This window comes from Tachyglossus aculeatus, chromosome 1 (genome assembly GCF_015852505.1).
Source record: "Tachyglossus aculeatus isolate mTacAcu1 chromosome 1, mTacAcu1.pri, whole genome shotgun sequence".
NCBI classification, from domain to species: domain Eukaryota; kingdom Metazoa; phylum Chordata; class Mammalia; order Monotremata; family Tachyglossidae; genus Tachyglossus; species Tachyglossus aculeatus.
Window position 1 is genome coordinate 66,743,067 of NC_052066.1, and position 15,907 is coordinate 66,758,973.

General features: G+C 46.6%; 1 protein-coding gene across 3 annotated transcripts in view; it reads right to left on the bottom strand.

Annotated features, from left to right (window-relative positions):
• VPS8 (VPS8 subunit of CORVET complex) overlaps nt 1-15,907 on the bottom strand; it is a 367,622-nt gene that overhangs the window by 304,911 nt on the left and 46,804 nt on the right. For all 3 annotated transcript variants that reach the window (XM_038743776.1, XM_038743795.1, XM_038743785.1), the window contains exons 5-7: nt 11,359-11,452; nt 5,623-5,655; nt 3,703-3,757 (exon numbers count right to left, since the gene is read on the bottom strand). In XM_038743776.1, the coding sequence (XP_038599704.1) occupies nt 3,703-3,757; nt 5,623-5,655; nt 11,359-11,452 (182 nt within the window). The remainder of the gene's footprint in view (nt 1-3,702; nt 3,758-5,622; nt 5,656-11,358; nt 11,453-15,907) is intronic.

Genomic DNA, 15,907 nt, shown 5'->3' on the forward strand with positions numbered 1-15,907 from the left:
ACTCCAAAGCCTGGGCTCTTTCCACTGTGCCACGCTGCTTCTCTGAGCCACACTGCTTCTCTAAGAGACACCAGTGAGGTTCAGAAAATCAAGCAGCGTGGCTTAGTGGAGAGAGCACGGGCCTGGGAGCCGGAGGGTCATGGGGTCTATTCCTGACCCTGCCACTTGTCTGCTGTGTGACCTCGGGCAAGTTACTTCACTTCTCTGGGCCTCAGTTACCTCATCTGTAAAATGGGGATCGAGACTGTGAGCCCCACCTGGGGCAGGGACTGCATCCAACCCGATTCGCTTGTATCCACCCCAGTGTTTAGTACAGCGCCTGGCATAGAAGCAGTGTGGCTCAGTGGAAAGAGCACAGGCTTGGGAGTCAGAAGTCATGGGTTCAAATCCCGGCTCCGCCAATTGTCAGCTGAGTGACTTTGGGCAAGTCACTTCACTTCTCTGGGCCTCAGTTCCCTCATATGTAAAATGGGGATGAAGACTGTGAGCCCCAAGTAGGACAACCTGATTACCTTGTAACCTCCCCCGCGTTTAGAACAGTGCTTTGCACATAGTAAGCGCTTAACAAATGTCATCATTATTATTATTGTATAGTAAGCACTTAGCAGATACCAGAATTATTATTATTAATATATTATTATTAAAATAATATAATAGTCGGAGCGGAACTGAAGAAAATTCACTGGCCAAAAGTATGTCGCATTTCTCAAGAGTGAAACTGAAGCACAAACGGTCTCAGGGGAAAAAACAACCAAAAAATCGGCTCTGACTGGACTAGAACCTCAAATCGCTGAAGGTCCAGCCCAAATCCTGGATACGTCTAAAATCCCGCGGAGAAACCATTTATGTGAAAACTGAACAAACTACCGTCGCTGTTTCATTACTACCGATAGTGAATGGGGCAATTACTCTCTCGATAACGATTACCGTTTTAATGACCCAGCTCTGGATTTCAAAAGGAACCTAATGGCGCTTTCATAATTAAAGCTCTCTAGACCAGGTTCCCTCTTCAGGATTATCAATGAAGATGTTAAATGAAACCAGATCTAAAACAGACCCCGGAGTCTAGACATTTCCCTACAAACAAACACACGGCCATTTGGTCGTATTCAACAGGCAGATTGTCAATGTATTTGACAGGCCTCATTACCCAAACACCTGAATTTTACATAAAGGGCTAGGATACATTCATTTTAAATAATAAAAAAAAACCCTTAAAACCCCAATTACAGCCAGAAAGCTGTTTCTTTGTGTTCCCTCCTAAAACGTTCGGGGTGATATAAGTGGTCCTTATTAAAGTTCTGCAAGAGCAGCTCGCTGCTCATAATTTCATTATCCTTTAGGGTCAACCATGTAAATCAGCACCTGCCCACAAGCCCAAGGCCGAAAGAAATTCAACGAGGGCTTTTTTTTAAAAAATTTTTTTTTAAAAAGTCAGACTGCGGACTGATAGGAACTGAGCTGATGGAGCTTAAGAGAAATTGAATCAACTGTCATGTGTGGGCTGGCTTAGCCCGGGGTGACAATGTGAGCCGGGGGCTTCTCTGTAGCCAAAAGAGGCTCCACTGCTGCGATTTCTCCCTCTCCAGCCAGCCCAGGGCCCGAGGCTGGGGGTGCCCCCTCTCACCCCTAACCTCAAGCTCCGCTTCTCCCCCTTCGCTCTTTTTTTTTCTTTGTAAAGAGCGCAGGGATTTGTGTTTATTTGTGTTTGGCTGGAGGCATATGCTTATGCTTTCCCAGCCTGAGGGAAGGGACAGCGGTAGACAAGAGCTGACATGAAAGAAGGGGGGGAAGGGATCAGACAGCATGTGGTTAACAGACAAAAGTTTCTGTAGGTTCATTAAGCTTTGGGGCAGAGCTAGGGATCTAATTCTGGAGAAGCAGCGTGGCTCAGTGGAAAGAGCCCGGGCTTTGGAGTCATAGGTCATGGGTTCAAATCCCGGCTCCGGGAGCTGTGTGACTTTGGGCAAGTCACTTCACTTCTCTGGGCCTCAGTTCCCTCATCTGTAAAAAATGGGGATGAAGACTGTGAGCCCCCCGTGGGACAACCTGATCACCTTGTAGCCTCCGCAGAGCTTAGAACAGTGCTTGGCACATAGTAAGCATTCAATAAATGCCATCATTATTATTATTATTAATTTAGAAAGCTCCAAACCTTCCCTTCCCCCCTCGCCTCTCCCTGACCCCCCCAAACTGCCTCAGTTTCTCTCTCCCTCCCTCAAGGCCTGCACCCCTGACTTTCTCCCAATCCTTACCTCCTTGGGCCCTGTCCACCATCTCTTTCTCCTTCTCTCCCCACCGTCATTTCACTCCAACGAGCAAAAGAAGTTCCATTTTTAACCTAAGCCTCGGGCCCTAAAGAGAATCCTAAAACACTTGTTTACCCAGCGGCCTTTGGGTAACAAACTCAAAAGCAAAGGAATTAGGGGCCGCTGTGAACCTCAAGAGGAGCACAGAGAAGCAGCGTGGCTCAGTGGAAAGAGCCCGGGCTTTGGAGTCAGAGGTCATGGGTTCAAATTCCGGCTATGCCAACTGTCAGCTGTGTGACCCTGGGCAAGTCACAACTTCTCTGGGCCTCAGTTACCTCATCTGTAAAATGGGGATCAAGATTGTGAGCCCCACATGGGACAACCTGATCGCCTTGTATCCCCCAGCGCTTAGAACAGTGCTTTGCACATAGTAAGCGCTTAACAAATGCCACCATCATCATCATGAGTCGGCACTGCGGCTAACAAGGCAGAACAATCTGGGGAGGCATAAATGCGGGAGAGTAACCGTAAGATCCACGAGGCGATTCTCCCACAAAGAAGGGCATTGATCCAACCCCTACTAAAACCCCGGGCCGGGTTTGGACCCCACTCAGGAGGACGGGGGACGCGGCACATCTCGAAGGTTACAGAGCGTGAAAAGGGATATTAAGAGAGCTGGGAGACACAACGCATGTAACCACGCAGCAGATGTGCACGGGATGTCACTAAAAAACGCTTGACAAAAATTAATCGTGATGAAGGGATAGATTAAAGGAACTGGATTCCCCAGGCTCGCCAAGTGAAGGCAGAGATGGGGCCCTAGAAACATCTTCCAGAGGGTCTTTCACTCCTCTCCTTTTCTGTCAGGACAAGAGGAAAGGGACTGAAATTGAGGTTGGAGGAATTTGGGTTATAAAGGCAGGGGAAGTCTCCTTTCCAGGAGATCTTTAAAAGCAACCATAACCATCTCTGGAACGGTTCACGGGATGACGGCTTGGAGGCAGGGGAATGCGCCCGATGACCTTTCGGGAATGACTGGCTAAGCCCCAACCAGATTTCCAGTCTGCTCTTCTACACTTGGGGACAAACCCACAAAGTGAACATACATCCCAGAACTCCTAGGCCATAAGGGGGAAAATCCACCTACCCTACAAAATCAATCGTATTTATTGAGCGCTTACTGTGTGCAGAGCACTGTACTAAGTGCTTGGGAAGTACAAGTTGGCAACACAAAGAGACGGTCCCTACCCAACAGTGGGCTCACAGTCTAGAAGAGGGATAACAAAACTGAATGAAAGCTAGCTGGCGCTGAGGTGGAGCGTTCTTTTCAGCTTAATCCATTTTCAAGTCTTCCTGGTTTTGTGGACTAATGAAACTGGGGGGTTGAGACGATTGTTCCGAGTACTCTAAAGACTTCTTGCCATCTCAAAGGAGCGTAGAGGGAGAAACTTACCAAAGATGAGCGCCAATCCATGGGAAGTGCCCACTGCAATCAGACTGGACACCGCCTGAAAAGAGCAAAAAGGAAGAGTTCGCACCTTCCATTACTACAGAGAAATCTAAACACGGGACGGGTTAAAGGTTTACGTCCCCTCATTCATTCACTCAGAGAAGCAGCATGGCTTAGTGATAGAGCACAGGTCTGGGGAGTCAGAATGAACAGGGCAAATATGTGATAAACAAGGCAAACTAAATTGCCATGCCATTTTCCTCAGAGAAAAGGAAAAAGGAAACACTGGGTGCAGCTGAAGCCAAAGACGGCTCCCACTCCCCTGTCTCCTGAACTCCTTGGGCTTCACGCGGAGAATCTGAGGAAGGGTGAAGGAGGCGAGAAACAGCATTCCCCTGGGTTACAAAGAAGCATGGCCTAGTGGATAGAGTCCAGGCTAGGAGTAAGAAGGACCTGGGTTCTAATCCCAGCTCCGCCACTTGTCTGCTGTGTGACCTTGGGCGTGTCACTTCACTTCTCTGGGCCTCAGTTCCTTCATCTGGAAAATGGAGATTGAGACTGTGAGCCCCATGTGGGAGAGCAACTGTGTCCAACCGATTTGCTTGTGCTGATCCCAGAGTGTAGTACAGTGCTGGGCACATAGTAAGTGCTTAACAAATATCATTATTATTATTATTATAAAGATGAGCCAGCCTAGCCGTAACTCTCAATCTCCTTCCTATCACCAAACAACTGATTGGGAGGGGAGGGAAGAGGAGCTGGGGGTGGTGGGCAAAAGGGGGGTGAATGGATTGGTAAGCTGTCCACCTACATCACTAGCCTCCCTCATCCCCTCAGATCAAACATCTGGCAGGGAAATCAAAAGGTTTCAGGGATAATTAATGCATGTCCATATCTGTAACTTATTTATATTAATGTCTGTTTCACCCCTTCTAGACTGTCAACTCCTTGTGGGCAGCGAATGTGTCTGTTTATTGTTGTATTGTGCTCTGCACACAGTAAGCACACAATAAATACAACTGAATGAATGAGTGTTCAGCACAGGGCGGGGCAAAGAACAAGTAAAGAGTTGAATCAGACAGGTAATAATAATAATAATAATAATAATAATAATGATAATGGTGTTAAGTGCTTACTATGTGCCAGGCACTGTACTGAAGCACTGGAAGGGAATACAAGCAAATCAGGTTGGCTACTGTCCCTGTCCCACGTGGGGCTCACCGTCTTGGTCCCCATTTTATAGATGAGGTAACTGAGTCCCAGAGAAGTGAAGTGACTTGCCCGAGGCCACAAAGCAGACAAGTGGCGGAGCCGGAACTCACGACCTTCTGATTCCCAAGCCCGTGCTCTAGTCACTACGCCATGCTGCTTCTCTAATCCAGGCTAGGATTATATATTTGGGTAAAAGCCGGGACACACACAGACACATTCCAACCGTGCACGGATCAGTTCCACAGGTATTTGGGACCGATCAATCAATAGTATACACTGAGCGCTTCCTATGTGCAGGGCACTGTACTAAGCACTTGGGAGAGTACAACAGAATTGGTAGACACATTCACATACCGACATGCGTGTAAGTGCTATAGGGCTGAGGGAGCCAATTTGTACTTCCCAAGCGCTTAGTACAGTGCTCTGCACATAGTAAGCGCTCAATAAATACGATTGATGATGATGATGATGACCAACTAGCATTCCGTTCCCTGTCTTTCAAATGAGAGACTGAACAGCAACAACCAACATGGAAAACTGGGAAGGCCACCACCCTAAATGACCAACCTCCGCTTTCAAAGACACTGGCATAAAAATGCACAAAGAACTCTCCCAATAACTGAGGTAAGATAAAAAAACTAGGTGGAGAATAAAAGCTACTTGAAATCAGAAACAGCAAATCGAGTCAAAATAAAGCAAAATGGCACTTACTATTGCAGTAGGTAAGCCGGCATCTACTTTGTCCTAAGGTGAAAGAAAAGAAAGTTACTAATGTAAAAGGAATACAATAATTAACCACTTCTAATGCAGATAGCAGTTTCATTCCCTCTCCTTTAGAAACTTCGACCATGTCAATTCAGCCACTAAGCCGCCACCACCTTTCTTTATTCCCTCTCCAAAAAATCAGAAAAGGCTATTTCCCCCAAATACCTATTTTTAATGGTATTTTTTAAGCATCAGGAGTGTTAAAGAGCATCAAAGGGTGTCAAGGCGAAATGGGCAGTTGCAAAGCCCCAAATACACAAATCCAAGAGCTACTGCAGCTACACTGGCCTTCTTTGATGTGAGTGGCCCATTTACTGTCCTGCTGGGGGGTCTGGAGATTGGAAGGGGCCGGAGAAGATGAGCTAGATTTTCAAAAGACCCTCCAACATTAAGGATGAACCCCTCCAAACCCTGAGACGTGGCCCTGGCTATCTCCCCCCAACACTCAGGGCCCCTTCTAGCAGCGTGGCCTTATGGAAAGTGGCCGGGCCTGAGATTCAGAGGACCTGGGTTCTCATCCTTGCTCTGCTACTTTTATGCTGTGTGAGCTTGAGGAAGTCACTCAACCTCTCTGGGCCTCGTTTCCCTCATCAGCAAAATGGGGATTAAGTCCTGATCTCACATCTATTTAAAACGTGAGTCCCACATAGGACCTGCACGTCTCTGGATTGACCCCAGGGCTTAGTAAAGTGCTTGGCACATAGTAAGCGCTTAACACATACCACAATCATCATCATTGTGGTTATTATTTTAGCTTTACAATCCATGAACATCGCCACTTAGTGACTCAGGAGCTGTCTCTCTCCAACTGAAGGAGGCCTGGTACTTCCCATTCCCATCTTGAGAAGGAGTGTGGTACAGTGGCCAGAGCACGGGCCCGCGAGTCAGAAGGTCATAGGCTCTAATCCCGGCTCCGCCGCCTGTCTGCTGGGTGACCTTGGGCAAGTCACTTCACTTCTCTGGGCCTCAGTTCCCTCATCTGGAAAAGGGGGATGGAGACTGTGAGCCCCACGTGGGACCGTGTCCAACCCGATTTGGTTGTACCCACCCCAGCGCCCAGAACGGTGCCTGGCATGTAGTGAGCTCTTCAGAAATACTATTATTATTAGTTTTATTATTATTATCAGGTTCATGACGGCCCAACCTGAGGCCACTACGGGCAGTTCCTGTTGCTTCGGGGGGGCAGAAAGAAAAGGAAGGGAGATAGGGCCTCTGGAGGTGCAGGATGCCAGGATTCTCCCGTTCCAAGGGTTAGCTTAGCCCCACAGCTGGGAAAGCACGGAATTAAGCACTCCTTGATGCCCCAGTGCAAGCCCGGGGCCTGACTGACCCTCCTACCCTCCCCCTTCCCGTTTACTCCTCCTGTTCCCGCTTCTGATGTTCGGGCAGTGCGGGCCCTGGATTCCCCGCTAGGCCTCTCGCTGCACGGTTGAGGGCCCCAAAGACGCTACTTCCCACGAAAGGTAATTAGAAATTTAATTATCTTTACATATGAATAAACCAACCATCACAGAGGAGCACAAGATTTAAATTGAGCCGGTAATCCAAGATCAGGAGCGTTCGGCGGGACAACTTCATTAGGGAGAAGGCGCTCCCGATTTAAGAGACCACGGCTGGCGGCGAGCAAACTCCCACCTGAAAGTCCGCGGCCCGGGCGCGGCTTACTTGCCCTCCTCTTCCTCGGGGAGGGAACGCTCCGTTCGCGGAACGGATTTAGCTAATCAAAGCTCGGGCTCCGGCTTTTAGGTCCGTCTCAATGACTCCGGATATTTTTTGTGAACCAAACACGTGGGTCAAATTACCATTCTGGTTCATCTTGATTTTCGCAAAGGAAGAATTCCACTGCTTACAGATGGCCGGCCTCAGACAACATCGGGGAAATGTAACCCTCCACAGGTGGCTCCCATTCTCACCACGTCATGAGGTGCCCCACCGACGGAGAGGGGTACAGTCGCGTGGTAACCGGGGCCTAAATTGGGTCCCGGGGCCCACGGAGGGGAGGATGCTCCCTCCCCCAACCACAACAGGGCCTCATGTTTTACCCAGGAGGCACACAAAACTTTTTGTTTCTCTGTCCCTTTAGCTCAGATGAAACTTGGCATCACACCACGGTCGGTTGAGTCAACGTCTCATCTCCCCCTGCCCTTTTTTATGGTGTTTGGAAGGGATTGTCTCTATATGTTGCCAATTTGTACTTCCCAAGCGCTTAGTACAGTGCTCTGCACATAGTAAGCGCTCAATAAATACGATTGATGATGATGATGATTGCAATATTTGCTAAGCGCTTACTACGTGCCAGGCACTGTACTAAGCGCTGGGGTGGTTCCAAGCAAATCAGGTTGCACGCAGTCCCTGTCCCATGTGGGGCTCATAATCTCAATCTCCATTTATTTATTTATTTAATGTCTGTCTCTCCCTCTAGACTGTGAGCTCATTGTGGGCAGGAGTGTGTCTGCTTGTTATATCATACTCTCCCAAGCGCTTAGTACAGTGCTTTGCACACAATAAGCACTCAATAAATATAATAATAATAATAATAATAATAATGGCATTTGTTAAATGCTTACTATGCGCAAAGCACTGTTCTAAGCACTGGGGAGGATACAAGGCGATCAGGTTGTCCCACTTGGGGCTCACAGTCTTCATCCCCATTTTACAGATGAGGTAACTGAGGCCCAGAGAAGTGAAGTGACTTGCCCAAAGTCACACAGCTGGCAATTGGCGGAGCCGGAATTTGAACCCATGACCTCTGACTCCAAAGCATATGCTCCTTCCAATGAGCCACGCTGCTTCTCTAAATATGATTGAATGAATGAATGAATTTTACAGATGAGGTAACTGAGGCTCAGAAAAGTGAAGTGACGACTTATTATGCCATCACGCACCGGTGCGTAAACGCTGGGAAGAGGCATGGCCCGGTGGACAGAGCACAGTTTCGGGAGTCAGGAGGACCTGGGTTCTAATCTGCCTCTTGTCTGTTGTGTGACCTTGGGCAAGTCATTTCACTTCCTCTGTGCCTCAGTTGCCTCATCTGTAAAATGAGGATTAAGACTGTGAGCCCCATGTGGGACAGGGACTGTGTCCAACCTGATTACCTTGTATCTACCCCCTGAGGATTAAGACTGATCCCCACGTGGGACAACCTGATTACCTTGTATCTACCCCAGCGCTTAGAACAGTGCTTGACACATAGTAAGTGCTTATCAAACACCATCATTATTATTAATTTCATCACGTCGAATATGGTCTTGGACCTACATGGGGCTCACAGTCTAAGTAGGAGGGAGGATACCTATTGAACCCCCATTTTGCAGTTGAGGAAACTGAGGGATGCAGAAGTGACCTGCCCGAGATTATATAGCGGGCAAGCAGTGGAGGCAGGATTAGAACTCATGTCCTCCAGCTCCCAGGCCCATGCTTTAGTCACCAGGCTACGCTGCTTGACTCAGCACAACAATCTTCTCCTGCCCAAACACAGAGAGCAAAATGTTGGCTACAGGGCGAAAGGACCACAACAGAAGGGAACACTACACTAGCATTATAGGCATCAATCATACTTACTGAGCGCTCACTGTGTGCAGAGCACTGTACTAAGTGCTTGGGAGACCGCAATATAGCAGAGGGGGCAGACACAATCCCCGCCCACAATGAGCTCACAGTCTAAAAGAGCATCTGCTACAAGAACTGGGACCCAAAAGAGCGACTTAGGGTAGAGGTCAAGGTTCCAAAATGTGAGCCTGCTGTTGGGTAGGGACCGTCTCCATATGTTACCAACTTGTACTTCCCGAGCGCTTAGTACAGTGCTCTGCACACAGTAAGCGCTCAATAAATACAATTGAATGAATGAATGCTCGGTGGGGTGAGGGGGGCAAGGAGCAGAGGAGGTTTGAATAAAAATCTACAAGGAGCCTTCTTCCTTGACCATACAGGTTTATATCCTCAGTGGATGACTTTTATTGCTAGGTAACCCCACGGGCGATTTCAAAAGTCATCAAAGCCTCAAATTCTACCTGCAGAAAATGTCTATTAGCCCTGCCTGGGGTAACAATAATAATCACTGTGGCATTTGATGATGATAATGATGATGGCGGTGGTATTTGTTAAGCGCTTACTATGTGCCAAGCACTGTTCTAAGCATTCACTCATTCATTCAATCATATTTATTGAGCGCTTACTGTGTGCACAGCACTGTACTAAGCACTTGGGAAGTACAAGTTGGCAATGTATAGAGACGGTCCCTACCCAACAGCGGGCTCACACTGTTCTAAGCATTCATTCATTCAATCATATTTATTGAGCGTTTACTGTGTGCAGAGCACTGGACTAAGCGCTTGGAAAGTACAAGTCGGCAACATATAGAGACGGTCCCTACCCAACGGGCTCACTGGGGTAGAAACAAGGTAATCAGGTTGTCCCACTTGGGGCTCACAGTCTTCATCCCCATTTTACAGATGAGGTAACTGAGGCACAGAGAAGTGAAGTGACTTGCCCGAAGTCACACAGCTGACAAGTGGCTGATCCGGGATTAGAACCCACGACCTCTGGCTCCCAAGCCCATGCTCTTTCCACTATTTTTAAGTGCTTACTATGCACCAAATCCTGCACTAAGCGCTGGAGTAGATACGAGGAATTCGGGCTGGACACAGTCCCTGTCCCTCCTGACGCTCACGTATATATTTTTGTACATATTTATTACTCTATTTATTTATTTATTTTACTTGTACATATCTATTCTATTTATTTTATTTTGTTAGTATGTTTGGTTTTGTTCTCTGTCTCCCCCTTTTAGACTGTGAGCCCACGATTGGTTAGGGACTGTCTCTATATGTTGCCAACTTGTACTTCCCAAGCGCTTCGTACAGTGCTCTGCACACAGTAAGCGCTCAATAAATACGATTGATGATGATGATTTCCTTTTGTTAGTATGTTTGGTTTTGTTCTCTGTCTCCCCCTTCTAGACTGTGAGCCCACTGTTGGGTAGGGACTGTATATGTTGCCAACCTGTACTTCCCAAGTGCTTAGTACAGTGCTCTGCACACAGTAAGTGCTCAATAAATACGATTGATTGATTGATTAATCTCTGCTTTATAGATGGGGTAACTGAGGCCCAGAGAAGTGAAGGGACTTGCCCAGGGCCACAGACAAGTGGCAGAGCCAGGATTAGAATCCAAGATCCTCTGATTCCCAGGCCAGTGCTCTAACCACTCTATCCCCCCACCCCCCAGTTAGCCATGTCCTCCTGATCGATAGCCCAAAAGAACACAGGCTTTAGCCTTCAAACAGACTCAGAGTTGGACCACAATCAGGCAAACCGAACAGAAAGGGGTTGGAGAGGAAAAAAAAAATCAGGGCGGCAGAATACATTACATTTCCTTTAAATTCAGTGCCTGATTTATTATAGAACCTCCCTTCCCCCCCCCCCCCGCCCTCCCCCCAGCTTTAAGGCCCCAAGGACATGGGCATTTGCTTATTTTCATGGCTGTTCTATAACCTCTACATAAATTTGTTTAAAGACGTGGAACCATAATGAATGGAAAAAATAAAAATCGACACCACGCAAAATAGCTGAAGTCGGACTTCATGCCTCAGACTGGAGCCAAGTCGACTGCTTTGTTTTTGACTCATTCTTGGTTCACTCTCGGTTGCCGGCCAAAGAGACGGGGAAGAAGACAAAGTACTTACAGCTGCAGAGACTATTTGGGCAGAAATCCCCTTCAAAAGCGAATGACGCATAACCGATCCATGAAGGGAGAAAGAATCGGGGAGTTTCTTCCTCCTTAAAAAAAAAAATAATAAATTAAAAAATACAGATAAATAAATAACAAACCCCCCAGAGCTTTACAAGTTAGATCCTCAAAGCCAACCAGGCCCTAAATTGTGAATGAAACAGAACACGGCATCAAAGTCAGAAACGCAAACACATCTGACTTGTAGAATGTGATTAGGTAGATCTCTCTTACAAATTGCCCAACAAATGTACCAGCAACCCGCCCCGCTCCCCAGAGAGCCATAAATACTAAAACGAATGAAATCAGCATTCTTTTCTACTCTGCCTAGCATAGAAAGTGTTACTTGTCCTGGGTGAGTGGGTAAGGAACCATTTTCAAGGCTCAGTTAGTTAATACAATAGCCCGGGAATCTATTCATAGACTAGCTTCAGATGCCCGGTCTTTGCCCGGGTAGTATGGGAGCTGTATGTTTCCTCCTCTCTCCTTTTCGCTTTCTTCTTCTGAATCGTCTGCTTCCCTAGTTCAACCTCTCTCCATTTCTCTGGCCTTGTACTATACCGATAACGATAATTATGGCATTTGGTAAATCCGTACTACGTGTCCAGCACCGTTCTGAATCCTGTGGTGGATTCGGGTCAATCAGGTCGGACACTGTCCCCATCCCAAGCAGGGCTCACAGGCTAAATAGGAGGGAGAACAGGTATTGAACCCCTATAGAGCCGTTGAAGAAACTGAGGCAAGGAGAAGTGAAAAGACTTGCTTAAGGTCACACACCAGAGAAGTGGCAGAGCTGGGATTAGAACCCCGATCCATTAACTCTCAGGCCCAGATCCTTACCACTAGACCACACTGCTCTATCCTTTTTGGTGTCTCCCTTCATTTCTCTTCTTGCTCTTTTCCTCCCTGAGCTACTGTTCTGTCTCTGCCTTCTATTGCAACCCTCAGTCCCCGTCCTCTAACTTCCAAGTGCTTAGTACAGTGCTCTGCACACAATAAGCACTCAATAAATACGATTGAATGAACGAATGAATAACTACCTTGCAGCCTCGCTTCACTCCACAATCTTTCTGCCTTTCTGTCCACTACTCTCCTTCCCGCTTTCTGGTTTTTCTCCCCACAACTTCCTTCCACTTCTCTCCCCCTTGCCTTTTTTCTTTTCCTCCCTTAGGTATTTGTTAAGCACTTACTATGGGCCAGGCACTGTACTAAGCGCTGGGGTAGATTTATTTTACTTGTACATATCCCTTTTATACTGTGAGCCCACTGTTGGGTAGGGACTGTCTCTATGTGTTGCCAATTTGTATTTCCCAAGCGCTTAGTACAGTGCTCTGCACATAGTAAGCGCTCAATAAATACGATTGATGATGATACAAGGGAATCAGGTTGGACACAGTCCATGTCCTACAGTATACAGATGAGGTAACTGAGGCACCGAGAATCAATCGTATTTATTGAGCGCTTACTGTGTGCAGAGCACTGTACTAAGCGCTTAAGTGAAGAGAAGCGGAGTGACTTGCCCAAGGTCACCACAGACAGGCCCGTGCTCTGTCTACTAGGCTATGCTGCTTCCTGTCTGTCTCCCCCCGAAGATTGCAAGTTCCTTGTGGTCAGGGATCTCGTCTGCCAGCTCTGTTATATTATATTCTTCCAAACACTTAGTACACTTAGTTAGTTACACTTACACTTAGTAACACATAGTTACACTTAGTTTTATTTATTTATTTTACTTGTGCATATCTATTCTATTTATTTTATTTTGTTAGTATGTTTGGTTTTGTCCTCTGTCTCCCCCTTTTTAGACTGTGAGCCCACTGTTGGGTAGGGACTGTCTCTATATCATCATCATCATCATCATCATCAATCGTATTTATTGAGCGCTTACTGTGTGCAGAGCACTGTACTAAGCGCTTGGGAAGTACAAGTTGGCAACATATAGAGACAGTCCCTACCCAACAGTGGGCTCACAGTCTAAAAGGGGGAGACAGAGAACAAAACCAAACATACTAACAAAATAAAATAAATAGAATAGATATGTACAAGTAAAATAAATAAATAGAATAACAAATATGTACAAACATATATACATATATACAGGTGCTGTGGGGAAGGGAAGGAGGTAAGATGGGGGGTGGAGAGGGGGACGAGGAATATGGAATATGGAATAGTTGGAATATGTTGCCAACTTGTACTTCCCAAGCGCTTAGTACAGTGCTCTGCACACAGTAAGCGCTCAATAAATACGATTGATTGATTGATTACAGCATTCCGCACGCAGTAAGCGCTCAATAAACCCCAATGATTGACTGATGCACTCCTATTTATCACTCATTTCTGGGAAACGGGCTCTCAAAACTCCTCTCAAATCCTATGGCATTCCTCTGATTTATGCCTCTGGCTCTAACCACCAACCATTTTGCATGTCTTTCTTCCCTCCTTAATCCCACACCACCAGAATCTCCTGTCCATCTTGTTTTTTAATGGTACGTGTTTGCCAGCTCTGTTGCATGATATTCTCCCAAACACTTAGTACAGCATTCCGCACACAGTAAGCGCTCAAAAAATCCCACTGATCGACTGACTGATGCACTCCTATTTATCACAGTAAGCGCTCAATGAATACGATTGATTGATTGATTGATTCTCTGTCTCCCCCTTCTAGACTGTGAGCCCACTGTTGGGTAGGGACCGTCTCTATATGTTCCCAACTTGTACTTCCCAAGCGCTTAGTACAGTGCTCTGCACACAGTAAGCGCTCAATAAATACGATTGAATGAATGAACGAATGAATCACTGATTTCTGGGAACCGGGTTCTCAAAACTCCTCTCAAATCCTACGGCATTCCTCTGATTTATGCCTCTGGCTCTAACCACCAACCATTTTGCATGTCTTTCTTCCCTCCTTAATCCCACACCACCAGATTCTCCTGTCCATCTTGCTTTTTAATGGTATGTGTTACGCACTTACTATGTACCAGGCACCGTACTTTGTGTACTCAAGTGCTTAGTACAGTGCTCCGCACACAGTAAGCGCTCAATAAATATGACTGAATGAATGAATGAAATGTTGGGGTAGACACAAGCCCCTCGTCCCCCTCTCCATCTTACCTCCTTCCCTTCCCCACAGCACCTGTATATATGTATATATGTTTGTACATATTTATTACTCTATTTATTTATTTATTTATTTTACTTGTACATATCTATTCTATTTATTTTAGTTTGTTAGTGTGTTTGGTTTTGTTCTCTGTCTCCCCCTTTTAGACTGTGAGCCCACTGTTGGGTAGGGACCGTCTCTATATGTTGCCAACTTGTACTTCCCAAGCGCTTAGTACAGTGCTCTGCACACAGTAAGCGCTCAATAAATACGATTGACTGATTGATTTTGTTCTCTGTCTCCCCCTTTTAGACTGTGAGCCCACTGTTGGGTAGGGACTGTCTCTATAGGTTGCCAACTTGTACTTCCCAAGTGCTTAGTACAGTGCTCTGCACACAGTAAGCACTCAATAAATGCGATTGATTGATTGATTGATTGATTAGGTAGAACATAGTTCATGTCCCTCATGGAGCTCACAATCTCAATCCCCAATTTACAGATGAGGTAAATGAGGCACGGAGAAGTTAAATGACTTGCCCACGGTCCCACAGCAGCCAAATGGAGGAGCTGGGTTTAGAACTCAGGGCCTCAGCTCCCAAGCCCGTTGTCTTTCCACTAGGCCACACTGCTTCCAATTCTCCTCCGCCTCGCCTCCGTTGCAGCCACAAAAAAACATTTACTACACCTTTCCTAAGTGAATAATGCTGAATAAATTTAAATTAAGAAAACATGGCCTCTGCGCTTTGGAAGCTTGCAGACACCCAGACACTGGGGGTTTCTAGACGATGAACCCGTTTCTAGACTGTTGGGTAGGGACCGTCTCTGTATAATAATAATAATAATAATGATAATGGTATTTGTTAAGTGCTTACTATGTGCAAAGTACTGTTCTAAGCGCTGGAGAGGTTACAAGGTGATCAGGTTGTCCCACGGAGGGCTCACAGTTTTAATCCCCATTTGACAGATGAGGTAACTGAGGCCCAGAGAAGTGAAGTGACTTGCCCAAAGTAACACAGCTGACGGTTGGCGGAGCCGGAATTTGAACCCATGACCTCTGACTCCAAAGCCCGGGCTCTTTCCACTGAGCCACGCTGTTTCTCCTATATGTTGCCGACTTGTACTTCTCAAGCGCTTAGTACAGTGCTCTGCCCACAGTAAGCGCTCAATAAATACGATTGAATGAATGAATAAATATGATTGAATGAATGAATGAACATTAAAGTAAAGACATTTTAGGTTCCTTTGGATTTCCTCCCTTTCCATGTTCTTCATCTTCCAGTCAAGGATATGACCTGGAGGTAGAGCAAAGCCCTGGGAGTCAGAAGAACCTGGGTTCTAATCCGGCTCCGCCACCTGTCTGCTGTGTGACCTTGGGCAAGTCACTTAACTTCTCTGGGCCTAGTTCCCT